General features: G+C 46.5%; 1 protein-coding gene across 1 annotated transcript; it reads right to left on the minus strand.

Moving 5' to 3' along the window:
• Positions 1–492: 492 nt before the first annotated feature.
• LOC139233499 (acid-sensing ion channel 2-like) lies at positions 493–3,263 on the minus strand. Its single transcript, XM_070863905.1, has 2 exons — positions 2,699–3,263; positions 493–554 (listed from the first exon to the last, which is right to left on the minus strand). Exons 1-2 carry the CDS (start codon positions 3,261–3,263, stop codon positions 493–495), a joined length of 627 nt encoding a protein of 208 aa, XP_070720006.1.
• Between the last annotated feature and the right edge of the window lie 12,275 nt (positions 3,264–15,538).

Below are 15,538 nucleotides of genomic sequence, written 5' to 3' on the forward strand. Positions count from 1 at the left end.
CATCCATTTCCTTATCATATTGTTCTCCAGCCAACACAGCAAAAAGTAGTTAAATATCCATAAAATCTTCGACAGTAAAAAGCAATCTGGAATGCAAACCTGCCGCAGTTCAGTATAAAATGTAGGGTGGATTCCTGGAGAGAAAACTACACAGCATCCAGCTTCTACAAGGCCCACAAGTTCCTGTGAGAATCAATACCACATTTGCCACGGGCCTAGTTAGGCTTTGCTCAGATTGTGGTTTAGGCTCAGTTCAACCCTGGTTTAGAAAACAGTTTTTGGTCAAGTTTAGTCTGCGTCAGACTACGGTTTAAGCTCGTTTCAGAATTCAATTTTTGACCTGTTTTCGGATTGCTTTTTCAGGTGGTTTTGAAGTGCAGTGTGGCCTAGTTTGGCCTGATTTGGATTGTGATTCCAGTCTGTTTCAGATTGTGGCTTTGGCCCAGTTTGGCCTGGATCGGACTACAGTTCAAGCCTGGTTCAGATTGCAGTTCACTCGTCACTAATTCTCAATCCTCGCACAATGGTCTCTTTTAGTATCACTTTCAAGAGACCTGAAAAAAAAACCACCAAAAAGATCCACATTATGCAATCAGATTTCCAGAGACTGCTTCCTCAGCACCTTGTATTAAATCACAACCAACACTCTGCATATACACACATCACCATGAAATGTAGCCAACAGAAAAATGTAAAAAAAGTAATTCAACTTGGAGATGTCACATTATTGTGTTACAGTAGATGATTGCCAAATCGTAGGGAATTTTATTGGATCATAATTTTAGCAATTGGCTAAGATAATTAGAACATTAATGTTAATGTAAAGTGTTCCTTTATCTTAGCAAAGGCACCAATAGGGCCATGCGATATTTAACATTCACATGACCAATAACTATTTGCATATGTTGTAAGGGTTTGCAATGCAGGTTAAGTGATACAAGTCTGCACAGATTTCAAATAGCTCCAAGACAAGCACTGGAAATTTACAATTGCTATATGACTAAAGTAAGGGAAATTGGGTTAAAGTTAGCAACACAATGTTGAAGCCCAGATAGTGCATCCACTCAAGCTTCACTGTCACTTTCAGAGACATAATCAAAAAAGCTTACGGGGGAAAACAACCACAAAGGCACATCAGGTGAATGCGACAGTTGCAGTTACAGAACTGAGGAATAAGCTGATTTATTTCACTAAACTTCTGTAACTTATTATACATTATACTCACACAATACCCTAAGACAGGTGCTTCAGTTTGTCATTAAAAATAGTTGCCAATAAGAACATATACAGCTTATTTTTACAGGGGCATTGTAAGAGTGACCATCGTGGGCCACTGGTAAGTAGTTAAAAGCTTTTTGCTGCTGTTGTGTGCACCAATGGCAAGTGTTTCTGTTGTAGCGACAGTTCATTTGGTGATGGAAGGAATTTGTGAGTGGATAAGAGTGAAATTCCGCACTGCCTGTGCTAACATTGTGATGCTTTTGTAGGAAGAGGGGGGGAAAATGTGGGACAGCAGAAAATAAAGCTTGTAATCATCTGTAACTCATCGTGAGCCTTCACTTGTTCTAATATCTTGTGGCTCACTATGAGTTCTTCACAAAGGGATGCTTAATAGGTCTGGGTCACCTCATAGAGTAACACTTGGACAAGCTCAGGCTGGGCCAGTGAGCAATAGCTTGCACCAAGGACCACACCATCATGTTGGAAGCTACAAAAGATTCCCACTATAGCAGACAACTAGCACCGACAATGTTAGCAGATCAATGATTAACATGTGTAGATGGCATTTCTCTGTCTACTGTTATACCAGTTTAAATAAACCTCTCCGGAAATAGCAGGCAAACAAATGTCATGTGAAGGTGTAAGGTCTGCTGATATCAGGAGGAATAATTTCTAGCATTATATCGACTGCAACACAAATTCAATGCAGCGATCCTATTTTTGCCTTAGTTTGAATAAAACACTTTAAGGCACTCGACAACATCAACAACAAACTGACATAATATTGCCGAACACACCGTTCTATCCTCTTCAGCACATAAACATGCTGATGTGTCTTGTAACAGATTGCAATGGCAACAACATATCCTTAACAAAGGAATTGACATACCGATATAAATGATATGGTGACACTCCTAATTATAATATAATAACTAGGAATAATGATGATCGCAGCTTCAAACACTCTCTCAAAGGGCCCACCTGGGAAGGCACCCAGTGTAAAGGTCAGCCAGGCACTAGTCACAAGCCAACTATTCTAAGGCCATAGGTTTCAGTTGTTGCACAAATTCTCACTCCTGTAGCATTACTACAGATCCTGCACCAGCAGACACTCATGAGTTAAGACATTCTTTCTCACTCGCTCACTCGAAGAAGTGACAACCAAACTTAAGACTATGTATTCTATCCTTATTGTCCATCGTGCAATCTCATTGCTGGAAGAAAGTTTTGGTTTCGTATTTTCAGATTTTTACTAAAAGCAAAAAAAAAGTTGTGTTGTGGTTACCACCACTTCCACTCTACAGATAAAGTCCTCATTGAAAATAGTTAACAAGTAAACTTTGACAATATTAGGATCCAACATGTGTCGCTAATGGATAATCTGCTGGTGTTTGTATTACTACTTGCACGGACAGGAAGGACAATGAAAATAGAATAAAGTGGAATGACTGAGATGGGCCCCGAGTAAAACTTTTACTCACTGTTTTGAAGTCTTTTTGAGTACACCGCATTCCCCGGAACTTGCAGTACAGCATCATATCCTTGAGGCTGTGGCCAACTCGTTCATAAAACTCACGCATGTTGAACACTCTTGGCTTGTAATGTTTGAAATCGGCTTTCTTCTTGAGAGCTTTCAGCACAATGGGATCGGCCATCTGGGGGCTCTGGATCTCCAGGTGCACGTTGAGCAGTCCCAGGAGCTCGCCAGTATGGTAGAGATCGTTTACTGTCAGCTTCGAGAAGCGAAACTCGTTCAAGTTGCAGATTGTGACGGCGGGAAAGACCAGGTTGTTCGTGGCCACCTCTTCCAGCTTGGCAACATGCGGGTAGGAGAAGTAAAAGGCCACCCGTTCTGCGCACTCCACCACGAGTAGGCCCAACGAGCCAATAAATACCACAGTCCACATAAATCGCCGCACTGTCATTGGTCCATAGACAAATATATGCCTGATTCCGTGAAGGGACGAAGTGTTGGCAAAAACGTGGATGCTGGAAGGCTGCAGACTCCCCACACTGCCTGTGCTCTTCTCCTTTTCATCCATCTCTTTATTTATGTATGTGTGTGTGTGTAATTATACCAGTCTTCCAGCTGCTTAGCGCACTAAGAGCTTCAGTTCATCAAACAGTTGTTGTCGTTTTATCCAAGGAGCTCAGCTTTGGCTGATCTGCACTGCCCCTTTTGTGTGGGGGAGGGAAAAAAAAAGAATTTCACAGCAGATAAAAGCAAACTCTTGCTTTTGAGTTCCACAGCACCATCAAGAAGCCTTCGTCGGTTTGGAAGCAGCGGGGATGGAAAGACAGGGTGGGAGGGATAAAGGATCCCACCAATCGTAATAAGGGTTCTTCAGCTGGCAATATTGGTGATGAAACAATCAAAGCACGAAGCAGCTTGCCGTCCGTTAGCTAGTGTAAATGTTCTGCTCACTGTCCACAGGGATGTCAGCCTCGTAGAAAATGATTTATAAGAGAACAGTCCCTTAAATTGATTGCTTGATTTGCTTTCCCCAATGTTGCTTGTTGCTGGACTCCAACAATCCCTGGGCACTCTCCTGATGCTGTCAGTGACATCCGAGGCTCCTCGGGCAGCAGGAACGGATTGCTGTACAAGAGAGAGATAGCAAACAGAAAGGGAAGGGGTGAGGACGAGGGGCTGTGTGCAAGTACAACAGCAGCAGCAGCAGCAGCAGTAACAATAGCAGAAGGCTCCACAGACTCACAATGAGCACATTAGTTATATTGGTATCCCAAGCTTGCAAGAGCCTTCAGGCACAAAAAAAAACAGCACTCTGATGTGAATTAGAAAAAAAAAAGATAGAATATGCAATGTGCGCGGCTAAGAACTTTGCAGACTGGGGTTCAGAGGAAATAAATTCAGTGGAAAAATAAATAAACCGAACAAGTCCGTAGTTGATGCTGAAAGCGATTGACATAAGCAAGCAATCATTGATCTGTTGCATCTGCTGCTTGTCTGTGTGGAGTTTTCGGCTAAATACATCATGCTGTTGAGGGAATCACAACAGCAGTCGGACTGGGGGCGAGCGGAGCAGCAAGGCAGAGGAGGGAAAGCCTGGATTACTGTGTGTGTGCAGAGGCGGCTTTATCATTTGTGGGTGCTTATACTCATTACCAATAGCGTTGAAACAAACCCTTCTACAATCAACTGACTGTGTACGCTTGGCCTGCAGTGACCCTGATCCATGCTTGTGCTGTCAGTTAGAAACGGTACATTAACCTCCTCGGAGCAGTTGTAATTTCACCATTCTTAACCCGTTAAGCGAATCGAAGCAGCTGAGTGCATGCAGTTGAACTATGCCGCACTGAATTCCAGAGAGTACTCCAGTGAACTCGATGGCTGCATTTAAAACATTGCTCTGAACCCTACGCAAATGAATGAGGGTGGATTATTACTCCACGAGGAGTCAGTGTAAGCAGCAATCCCGCCTTGTTAGTCAAACAGGGGTTATTCAGTACGGCAAACGAGCCAAAGATGGGCAGCGGAAACGTTACAAGGACACCCTCAAAGCCTCCCTGGTAAAGTGAGACATCCCCATTGACACCTGGGAGTCTCTGGCCATAGACCGCCCTAAGTGGAGGAATTGCATCCGGGAGGGCGCTGAGCACCTCGAGTCTCGTCGCCGAGAGCATGCAGAAACCAAGCAAAGGCAGCGGAAAGAGCGTGCGGCAAACCAGTCCCACTCACCTTTTCCTTCAACGACTGTCTGTCCCACCCGTGACAGAGACTGTAATTCTCATATTGGACCAAAGAACTCATTTTAAGAGTGGAAGCAAGTCTTCCTCGATTCCGAGGGACTGCCTATGATGATTCAATATGGATACCACTAAATGTTTGGATTTGACCCACTCTAAGAAGGGGACAGGGCCTCAGATGTGGCCACTTTGATCTTTACAAACTCCCACATACTCTCTGTTTATATTTTGTTTGTTTTGGGAGAAATCTGATGAGCAATCAGGTGAGATACCATCACCCTGTCAGTTTATTCCGACAATCATAGGACCTCCCGTCCCATGCTGCTGGCCACAGCAAGGATGTTTTAGAAAGACAGAAGCATTATCCCTTGCAATGCACAATGTGTAATTATATGCTCCCCAAGGCCAAATGTCTCATTGATTTAAATGAACATATCCTGTAATCAATTTCTGGTAAGTTTCCATGAAAGCAGCAGAAAACGACTAGCGTTCTTTCTCTAGTATGCATATTTTTTTTTAAAAGCACGACAGAACTTCGACTGCATGGCACCTAAACTCTGGCAGAAACTGGTATGTATGTAACTATATAATACTTGTCACCAGAGGACCCGACTGTTGGAGTCCCAATGGTCACCTGCACACATGTGCAGGGCCAGTATAAAAGGTTGGCTGCCATGTTGTTTAGGCACTCTGGGGTTGTAAGAAAGAAGACTAAGGTCACACTAAGTTTAGCTCACAGTACTCAGCCTCGTGGAGTTCTTCTGTACACAACAGAAACAATTCTAAACTTTATACGCCACATTATATAAGATTAGTTCGGAGGTGGAAGGGTGCCAATTTCACAGGATGAAACAGAAACTGTACCGATGCTTCATATGCAGATTCAAAGTAGGAACAATGCTTCACATGTAGAACGCTCTGTCCCATTGTTTGCAAGCACAGTCATTTTACACATCTGACTATATTTCCTAACATCACAGAGGATAACAGACGAGGAAGGCTGCAGTTATATGGCATTATCAGTCCAAGACCAGTACCAAGCACAAGTTCCCGAGTTGTATTGTATGCATAAAGTTCTGCTTCCTGTGGCAGCCAATTTGTAATTTCAGGAGAGAATGGACTGCAGTTATACTCCCACACGCCACTGAGCCACCTGGAGCAGATCGCAAATCACTCAGCTTGAATGCATTCTGGAGCTCGATTAGCAGTTGGCTCCAGTTATTCAGCAATACACACCCAAAACAGCTTCACAGCAATGCTAACGTGGCACTATAACTGCATCCTTAGTGATTTCCTGTAATGTAACCTTAACAGCGAGCATTCTTGCTGGAATAACGGGGGAGGGAGTCCAGTCCAAGAGAACTTAGGAAAGATGCATGTCATATTCATGATAACCTAAGAAAAGCATCTAATCAATTGGAGCCTAAAGGGGAATATTACCCTGAGATAAAGGGAGCATATTTGTGGTGATCAGATGGGAGTTCCCATCGTTAGTGGTTTAGTTAAGTGAACTCTATTCATGGTGATTAATGCAAGATTTTAACCCTGGCTATCAAAATTAGAATACTGTACACACTAGGGGGAAGGGGAAATTGCTAACATAGTAACCTAATGGGTGTTATTACCCTTGTGGTCCAATTAATTATCTTTTCTGTGGTGATCTAAAGGAGGCACACAGCGTCAGTGATCAGGTAGGATAATGGCTGGTAATCTAAAAGTCTAACAGCAATATTAACAGCAGTGGCCAACCTCACATGTACAACAGAATAGTTAGGTGCATTTCTAATCAAAGCAGATAGCAGTGTGCATATATATTGCAATCAGAGATCTGATAGACCACTGGTAACATCACAGTCCCCTCAAAGTGCTGATTAAAGTATTGGTCACCCCCTATGTTAATCTCGGAATTTCAAATTGCAATCACCCACAACTGAAATTCAAATAAATATTTCTTTTTGAAAATCAAATGAATATAAAATGGTTTTCAACCCAACATTTATAGAAACATCTGAAGTCTGCACATGCAGATTATCAGATGTGACTGACGTACACGGGAGCCCCGAAATTCACGGTCCCGTCAAAATCGAATGGCCGCCGCTTTGGGCTCAACTGGCCTCCTCGACTTAGATTTGGCCTGGGAGGTCTTGCAGTGGTGTGGGCCACCGGCGACTCTCATGGCGGTGTGGGGCTTGCGGCAGTAGTGATGTGCTAAAAGTGCGCACTGCTGCCGCTCCGACTCCCTGACCCATTTTCAACATGAAACAGGCAGTCCTTCAGCTGACGGTGTCCCCGCCAGCTTTTAGCGCTGGTGCAGCGTGGCAGAGATCTCGGAGCCATGGGAGTGGAGAGAGACCAGAAGGTAATATCCAAACCTGAGGATATTCAGCACCTGGGAATCCCTGGCCCAAGACCGCCCAAAGTACAGGAAGAGCATCCAGGAGGGCGCTGAGCACCTTGAGTCTCATTACCGAGAGCATGCAGAAACCAAGCACAGACAGCGGAAGAAACGTACGGCAACCCAGGCTCCCCACCCACCCTTTCCTTCAACCACTGTCTGCCCCACCTGTGACAGAGACTGTAGGTCCCACATTGGACTGTTCAGCCACCGGAGAACTCACTTTTATAGAGTGGAAGCAAGTCATCCTCGGCTTTGAGGGACTGCCTATGATGATCTTACACGTGCCTAACCTGCTACTTCGCCTCAGTGTCTCCCCTGTGGCTGCCTCATGGGTCTGGGAAGGCTGCTGTGTTCCCCATGTGAAAGCTGCAGATATCCTTCTCGGACGCCCTCGAGCAGCTTTGGGCCTGGAAGGGCCGGCTGGAGACTGGGAGGGTTGAGTCTGACTTTGCTCGGGGCGAGGCCATGCGTGGAGGCACTGGCGGAGAGACAGGTCTGGGGCCAGGAATGCCGTGAGCCGGAGGGAGTGCATCATCCGTATCCTGGCCCGAGGAGCCTGAGTCACTCACCGGGGGCGGCACAATACCACCACCACCAATCCGAGGGAGCTCAGGTCGGTGCTGCGGCACCACACCGGAAGGTCCCCCGTGGCCCGTGGTGGACCCAGCAACACTGAGGTCTCTGGGGGCATCCAGCTGAGACTGCATGCGAGCAGCCACAGTCTGAAAGCCACCAGATATGACGGCACTTAGACACTCCGTATCTCTTGCAGAGCTGTGGCCATCCTCTCCTAAGCAGCACCAATACGCTTGTTCCCTCGCGCTTGTGCTGCAATGGCAGCTCCCACATCACCCTAAGGGTGAATTTCACATTTGAAGGGCTAATAAGACTGGAACACTTTTTTTGTAGTCAAAAGGCTGAATTTGGATCCAATGGCCACCGCAAACTTTGCGGCGCTAATAGGGGAAAAAGGCCTCAACACCACCAACTTTCTGGCTGCACTGAATTTCGGCCCCGAGGTGAATAGGAAAAGAATAATTTAACAGATTAGCATTAACATTTCAGGATTAATTCAGGAGTTCTGTTGAATTTTATATTTGATAAACAACATTCTATTTATAGTTGATTTTGACTTTAGAGAAATTAAGTGCAAAATTTTCATTTTTGATCCAGAAGATATTTAGACCCCTTTCTATTCAAGGGAATGCAATATAAAGTCAACCACTGGGAGGGGTCTTAGCATGTTTGCAGTGGAGTCTTGGCAAAACTTTTCATCATGCAGAATTGCGGTGCATCACTCCCTTTGGCTTCTGTTCAATAAAGTTCAATCCAAACATAATAACTAATTAAGAAAGTAAGTAAGTAAGGAACTTGCATTTATATAGCGTCTTTCACGACCTCAGGCCGACCCAAGGCACTTTACAGCTAACAAAGTATTCTTTGGAATGTAGTCGCTTTTGTAATGTAGGAAACGGGGCAACCAATTTGCACACAGCAGGCTCTCACAAACAGCAATGTGATAATGACTGGAGAATCTGTTTTTGTTATGTTGATTGAGGGATAAATATTGGCCGGGACACCAGGGATAACTCCCCGCTCTTCTGCGATAGAGTGCCATGGGATCTTTTACATCCACCTGAGAGAGCAGACAGGCCTCAGTTTAGCATCTTATCTGAAAGACGGCACCTCCGACAGTGCTGCACTCCCTCAGCACTGCACTGAGTGTCAGCCTAGATTTTTGCGCTCAAGTCTCTGGAGTGGGACTTAAACCCAGATCATCATCATAGGCAGTCCCTCAAAATTGAGGAAGACTTGCTTCCACTCCAAAAGTGAGTTCTTAGGTGACTGAACAGTCCAATATGGGAATTACAGTCTCTGTCACAGGTGGGACAGACAGTGGTTGGAGGAAAGGGTGGGTGGGGAGTCTGGTTTGCCACACGCTCCTTCCGTTGTCTGCTTGTTTTCTGCATGCTCTCGGCGACGAGACTAGAGGTGCTCAGCGCCCTCCCGGATGCTCTTCCTCCACTTAGGGCAGTCTTCGGCCAAGGATTCCTAGGTGTCGGTGAGGATGTTGCACTTTATCAAGGAGGTTTTGAGAGGTGCCCTTGAAACGTTTCCTCTGCCCACCTTGGGCACGCTTACCGTGTAGGAATTCTGCGTAGAGCGCTTGCTTTGGGAGTATTGTGTCGAGCATGCGGACAATGTGGCCCGCCCAACGGAGCTGGTCGAGTGTGGTCAGTGCTTCGATGCTGGGGATGGGGCCTGATCGAGAACACTAACGTTGGTGCATCTGTCCTCCCAGGGGATTTACAATCTTATGACTCAGGGGCGAAAGTGCTACCCACTGAACCACAGCTGACAATGATCCCAATATCATATTCCCAGGGACAATAATTATGTTTATCTCAGTATTCGAACGTGTTCATGTACTTATTATAAAGTATGTGTAACTATAATGTAAATGCTGATCACTTGATGTTTTATTAGTCTACTGAGGGTAATTTATTGATCTCAGTAAATTCTCTATTACTTTCAGACAAATATCATAGTTTGGGCAGAAAGGATTTTTAGCTATTCTGCCAGCAGTCTCAATTATCCATCCTATGCTTATTTAGGGAAAGTAATGTTTCCATATGGAATCTAAAACTATCAATTTATTCATTGTTTCTAAGCAAATGTTGACATAACTTAATTTTTGGTATGACTACAGGTTTTTGTAAATGTAAAATTAGTATTCAGACCAGATTTGAATTGTTCTTCTTTGAACTTTAACATTAGATTAATACAATGCATTTCACAATGTAATTATGGTTTTAAATGAATAACTCATATTTCATTGTTATATCATCGGTAGCTCAGTGGGTCACTCCTGCCTCTGAGTCGGAAGGTTGTGGGCTCAAGTCCCACCCCAGAGACTTGAGAGCACAAATATCTAGGCTGACACTGCAGTGCAGAACTGAGAGAGTCCTGCACTGGCAGAGGTGCTGTCTTACGGATGAGATGTTAAACCAAGTTCTCTCAGTTGAATGTAAAGGATCCCATGGCACTATTTCGAAGAGCAGGGGAGTTATCCTCGGTGTCCTGGCCAACATTTATCCCTCAATCAAAATCATAAAAACAGATTATCTGTTTGTGGGAGCTTGCTATGCGCAATTGGCTGCCGCGTTTCCCACATTACAACAGTGACTACCCTTCAAAAAGTACCTCATTGGCTGTAAGGTGCTTTGGGACGTCCTGAGGTCATCAAAGGCACTATATAAATGCAAGTCTTTCATTACTTTTATTGAGTGCTAACACTCATGTAACAACAAATGTATGGGTACAACAAATAACTTGCACTTGTAAATTTCACAATCCAAACCATCTGCTACATGTTATGTTAATTACAGTGGGACCCACAAGACAATGTAAACTGTAATTCCAGAAACAGAACAAGAGATATACATCAGGTTGTACTGCCTGAAGCTGAATGCCTTTTTTCCAACTCCGCGAGCAACTCGAAGAATTAACTTAATCCTTTAGAAAACGGTTTAAAATAAACAGTATTTCTCTGTCTTTCAGGAATATCAACCTCTCTCTTGAGATATTTTTTAAAATTTGGCTTTTTTCGGATTTCAAACTGTCCCATCTCATCAGATTGTCGAACTGCCAACTATTGACCAAAACGACTCGTTTTTATATCCTAGAAAGCAACTGCTAGGTCTTCCCTGGATTGAGACTAATATACCAACCAAATTCAAACAGGGACGGAATCAGTCTTGTTATATGTACATATTTGAAAATAATGGTTTAGGCTTTTTCTGCTCCGAGGAAGACTACAACAATGAACTTTGCAATGTTGTATTGTGATAAGCTTGGTGCAGACATTGTGGGGGTGGTGGGGTGGATCTGGGAGTGGGTTTAGGTCGGGCAGGGCGTGCATCAAACCCACCTGATGTCAGCAGGTTGAGGCCTGGGCTATTTTACCTCCCAGGTCCCAAATCCCCGCCTGAAATGGGTAGAAAGAGATAGTAGGCTGCCGGCCAGCTGGTTAAAATTTCGAGGCCCCCCCGGCCCCCTGGCATCTTCAAGGTAAGTGTCGGGGGAGAGGTTTCGGCAGGGTTTCGTGTGTGGGAAGGTGCGATGGCTGCCCCATACAGCAGAGGCCAAGACCTTCCTCACGAGGCCCAGAGGAGCAGTCTCGCCCCACCTGACCCCATGATGGAAAGGTTAACAATTTGTGGCCTCTTCAGTGCAGCTTTTACCGAGCAAGTTGGCTGCAGCGGATGCTCTGCTCAAACGGCTCTGGTCGGAGCTTGACTGCTGGAGAGCAACGGCATTGAAGAGGGACGTCACCAAGGTCCAGGTCGGTGATTGGAGCGTGGGCAGGTACAGCAGGAGCGGCGAGGTCGGGGCGAAGGAGCGGCGAGAGATTGCAGAGCGACGCGATCGGGGCCCAGAAGAGGCAAGGACCCGGGGCAGCACGGGCCCAGCCCACACTGCGATATGTGTGAGCACTAGGTCCGTGCAACAGAGCTGGTCTCCAGTCGTCCTGGTTAATCCTTGCCACTGGACCAAGACCTAGCTCTGTCAAGCCCATGTGGTGGCTGGTGTGCAACGGCCACCACACATTAAAAAAATCCACGCACAGGCATCTTCCACCCTTCAGTATGTAGTTCAGGATCCGGAATACTTGGTCCTTCATTGAAACACCTGTGAACTTTTTGACATGGAAGCAAGTCATCCTCGATTCCTTGAGTATTGTGTGCAGTTTTGGTCTCCTAGTCTGAGGAAGGACGTGCTTGCTATTGAGGGAGTGCAGCAAAGGTTCTCCAGACTGATTCCCAGGATGGCAGGACTGACATATGAGGAAAGACTGGTTCGGCTAGGCTTATACTCACTGGAATTTAGAAGAATGAGAGAGGATCTCACAGAAACTTATAAGATTCTGATGGGACTGGACAGGTTAGATGCAGGTAGAATGTTTCCGATGTTGGGGGCGTCCAGAACCAGGGGTCACAGTCTAAAGATAAGGGGTAAGCCATATAGGACCGAGATGAGGAGAAACTTTTTCACCCAGAGAGTTGTGAACCTGTGGAATTCTCTGCCACAGAAGGTTGTTGAGTCCAGTTCGTTGGACATATTCAAAAGGGAGTTAGATGTGGCCCTTACGGCTAAAAGGATCAGGGGGTATGGAGAGAAGGCAGGGGTGGGGTACTGAGGTTGCATGATCAGCCATGATCGTATTGAATGGCGGTGCAGGCTCGAAGGACCGAATGGCCTGCTCCTGCACCTATTTCCTATGTTTCTATGATTCGAGGGATTGCCTATGATGATGATGACTGACATTAGGGATGGACAATAAATACCCTCTTTGCCAATGACATACAAATCTTGTAAATTTTAGAAAATAGGACCCCGGTTTGCAGACATGCATGAGGCTCCCGCCTGATTTAGGCAGGAACCATATGCAGTGGCAAAAGCAGTGGCATTAAAATCGGCGCAAAGCAGAAACGGAACCTGCCCCAGGTTTCTGCCAGGTGGGCTGGGAGATGGGGGGGAGGGGGGGCAGTGGTTAGGATTCCACCAATCATCATCATAGGCAGTCCCTCGAAATCAAGGAAGACTTGCTTCCACTCTAAAAGTGAGTTCTCAGGTGACTGTACAGTCCAATATGGGAATTACAGTCCCTGTCACAAGTGGGACAGACAGTCGTTGGAGTAAAGGGTGGGTGAGGAGTCTGGTTTGCCGCACGCGCTTTCCGCTGCCTGCACTTGCTTTCTGCAGGCTTACGGCGATGAGACTCGAGGTGCTCAGCGCCCTCCCAGATGCTCTTCCTCCATTTAGGGCGGTCTTTGGCCAGAGACTCCCAGGTGTCGGTGGGGATGTTGCACTTTATCAAGGAGGCTTTGAGACTGTCCTTGAAACATTTCCTCTGCCTGTTGTGTCTGTAAGCACTCTAGTAGTGACTCCACAAGGCAAAGTATTGCACTTGAACTGTTGTGACCTTAGTCCATATATTGCAGCTTCTGAATGAGGGGATAGTAAGGTGAGCTCCCTTTTATACTGGGTTACCTGCGGTGTGCAGGTGACCTCTAGGTCTCCACCAGTTGCACCCTCTGGTGGTACAAGCATATTGTATACAGTGTGAAGACACAGTCAATGGTCTTATATAACTATACATTGAGTGTACAGGGTATATACATACACAACATCACTCCGCCCTAAGTCTTGTGCCACTGGCCTTTGCACTATGTGCTCTGGCCCTAGACTTGAGTGCCCAGAGCCCTTGCACCTTGTCTGTGCTTGGGAATGGCACTCTCCCTGTGGAGCCCCAAATCCTTACTGCCACGACATTGGGAAATGGTCAGCAGTGGACGGTTGGAGGTTGCAGTGCGATTTGAGTGGATTCTGGGTGTGATCCATGTGTGTCCATGGCTACATACATCCATTCCCCCCCCCCACCCCCACCCCATACATAGACCATGTGTGTGGCTCGACATCTGCTTTTACATACATTTACAGAGAATGGAAAAAAAATTAGGATTGGTTACATCACTGTTTGGGTTTTGCAGAAGTGGAACGAGTATATATGACAGGTAAGGTACATACATGGTATTACAGTCTTACCCCTGGGGTGTAGGTGCAGGTAGGTGAGGACGCTAGTTCCAGAGTAACCAGACTGTGTCCCGGTTGTCTGATGGCGGCACTGCACCCCCTGCCAGTTGGGTGGGCTCAGATCGCTCCCCTGTTGAGTCTCAGGGCCTTTGCCGTTGCCTAGTGGTGGGCAGAGCCACAGGAATGTGTGGCCTCCCTGTCCTCCTTTGAGGGCTGCAGGGTGCTGGTCTCTTGCTCCCGGTACTGGCCTTGGTGGCCAGAGAGGTAGGGCCGATCTGGTGCAGGGTGCCTGTGCTGTCCGCTGATTGTTGGCCCTGCAGTGGGTATGCTCCCACTGTGTGTGTCCACACTTCCTGGGGCATCACATTGGTCCCGGAGGGGCAGGCTACATGATCGGGGAGCCTGCTGGAACTGGGTGCTTCAAACGGGATGTTGCCCTTGGTTTTGTCAGCGTGCATATTGAACCCAGCATCACACATTATTCCATCATTTACATTCATGATACATTGGCTCCGATCGCACTCAGGTACAAATTCACATTTGTCAATTACATCTTTTCCCTGAATTTTACCGACATCGCTGTACAATATTACATTTAGATACTTGTATTCATCAATTACATCTTTTCCATGTATCCTACCGGCATCGCTGTTCAACGGTACATTTAGATACTTGCATTTGTTAATTACATCGCTTACATTAATATCACCGGCATCGCTGTACAAAAAGTGGAACAGTCCCTTTAATTGTTCTGGGTTGCCGGACTCCTTTAAAAGGGCCTTGCAATATTTACCCCAATCCGGTTCGTTGCTCGGCATCACGTGTTGCTCCCTCAACACTGCCCCTCGTGGTCTGGTCACGGCCATCTTGATTTCAGGCGCTTCACCTCGTGGTGCGGGCGCCATCTTTTCTCTCCACGCGGTAGGCTGCGGTGATCCTTCTCTCCCCGGGTTCTGCCACTAAAGCCGGGAATTTACTTTCTGCGTCGATCTTCTTCCTTCGGAGTCCTGCCACTGGAGCCCGGAAGGTGAGGTGTGGTCGTTCGGGTTGGATCATCTCGCCGTAGGGTAGTGCGCTCTGTGTCGTCGCCGTGCAGTCAAGTTGGACGGTGGGATCTTCAGGTGCTGTGATGGATCCAAATTTGGGGGCGCATAGGATGTCGATCGGCATGGCCTGGAGTCTTTCCCAACTCCAACAGGTTTGGATTTGTTTCATCCATCTTCTTCCTAGGAGCATTGGACCATCACCAGCAACGATCCACAAAGGTAGCTTGTGCATCGCGCCGCCATAGGACACCTGGACATCCACGCTGCCAACGACTGGGATGGTGTCATCTGTGTAAGTGAGCTGCTTCACCTGGATTGGTAGCATTTTGGGTTGTTCGATAGGATTGTCCCAGAGTTTCTCGAAGGCTGCCTGGTTCATCAGCGATTGGCTCGCCCCTGTGTCGACCTCCATCAAGACTGGAGCACCGTTGATTTCGACTTCTATTTTCAACGAGAAACTCTCGGTGGAGCAGGTAAACACTCCGTATACCTCTTCCTGGGGCTGAGCTGCCTCCTGGACTCTCTCTTCGTCTTCATCACGCTGAAGCCCGGGTGATCGGCCAAATCT

The sequence above is a fragment of the Pristiophorus japonicus genome, chromosome 21, assembly GCF_044704955.1.
Source record: "Pristiophorus japonicus isolate sPriJap1 chromosome 21, sPriJap1.hap1, whole genome shotgun sequence".
Classification (NCBI taxonomy): Eukaryota; Metazoa; Chordata; class Chondrichthyes; family Pristiophoridae; genus Pristiophorus; species Pristiophorus japonicus.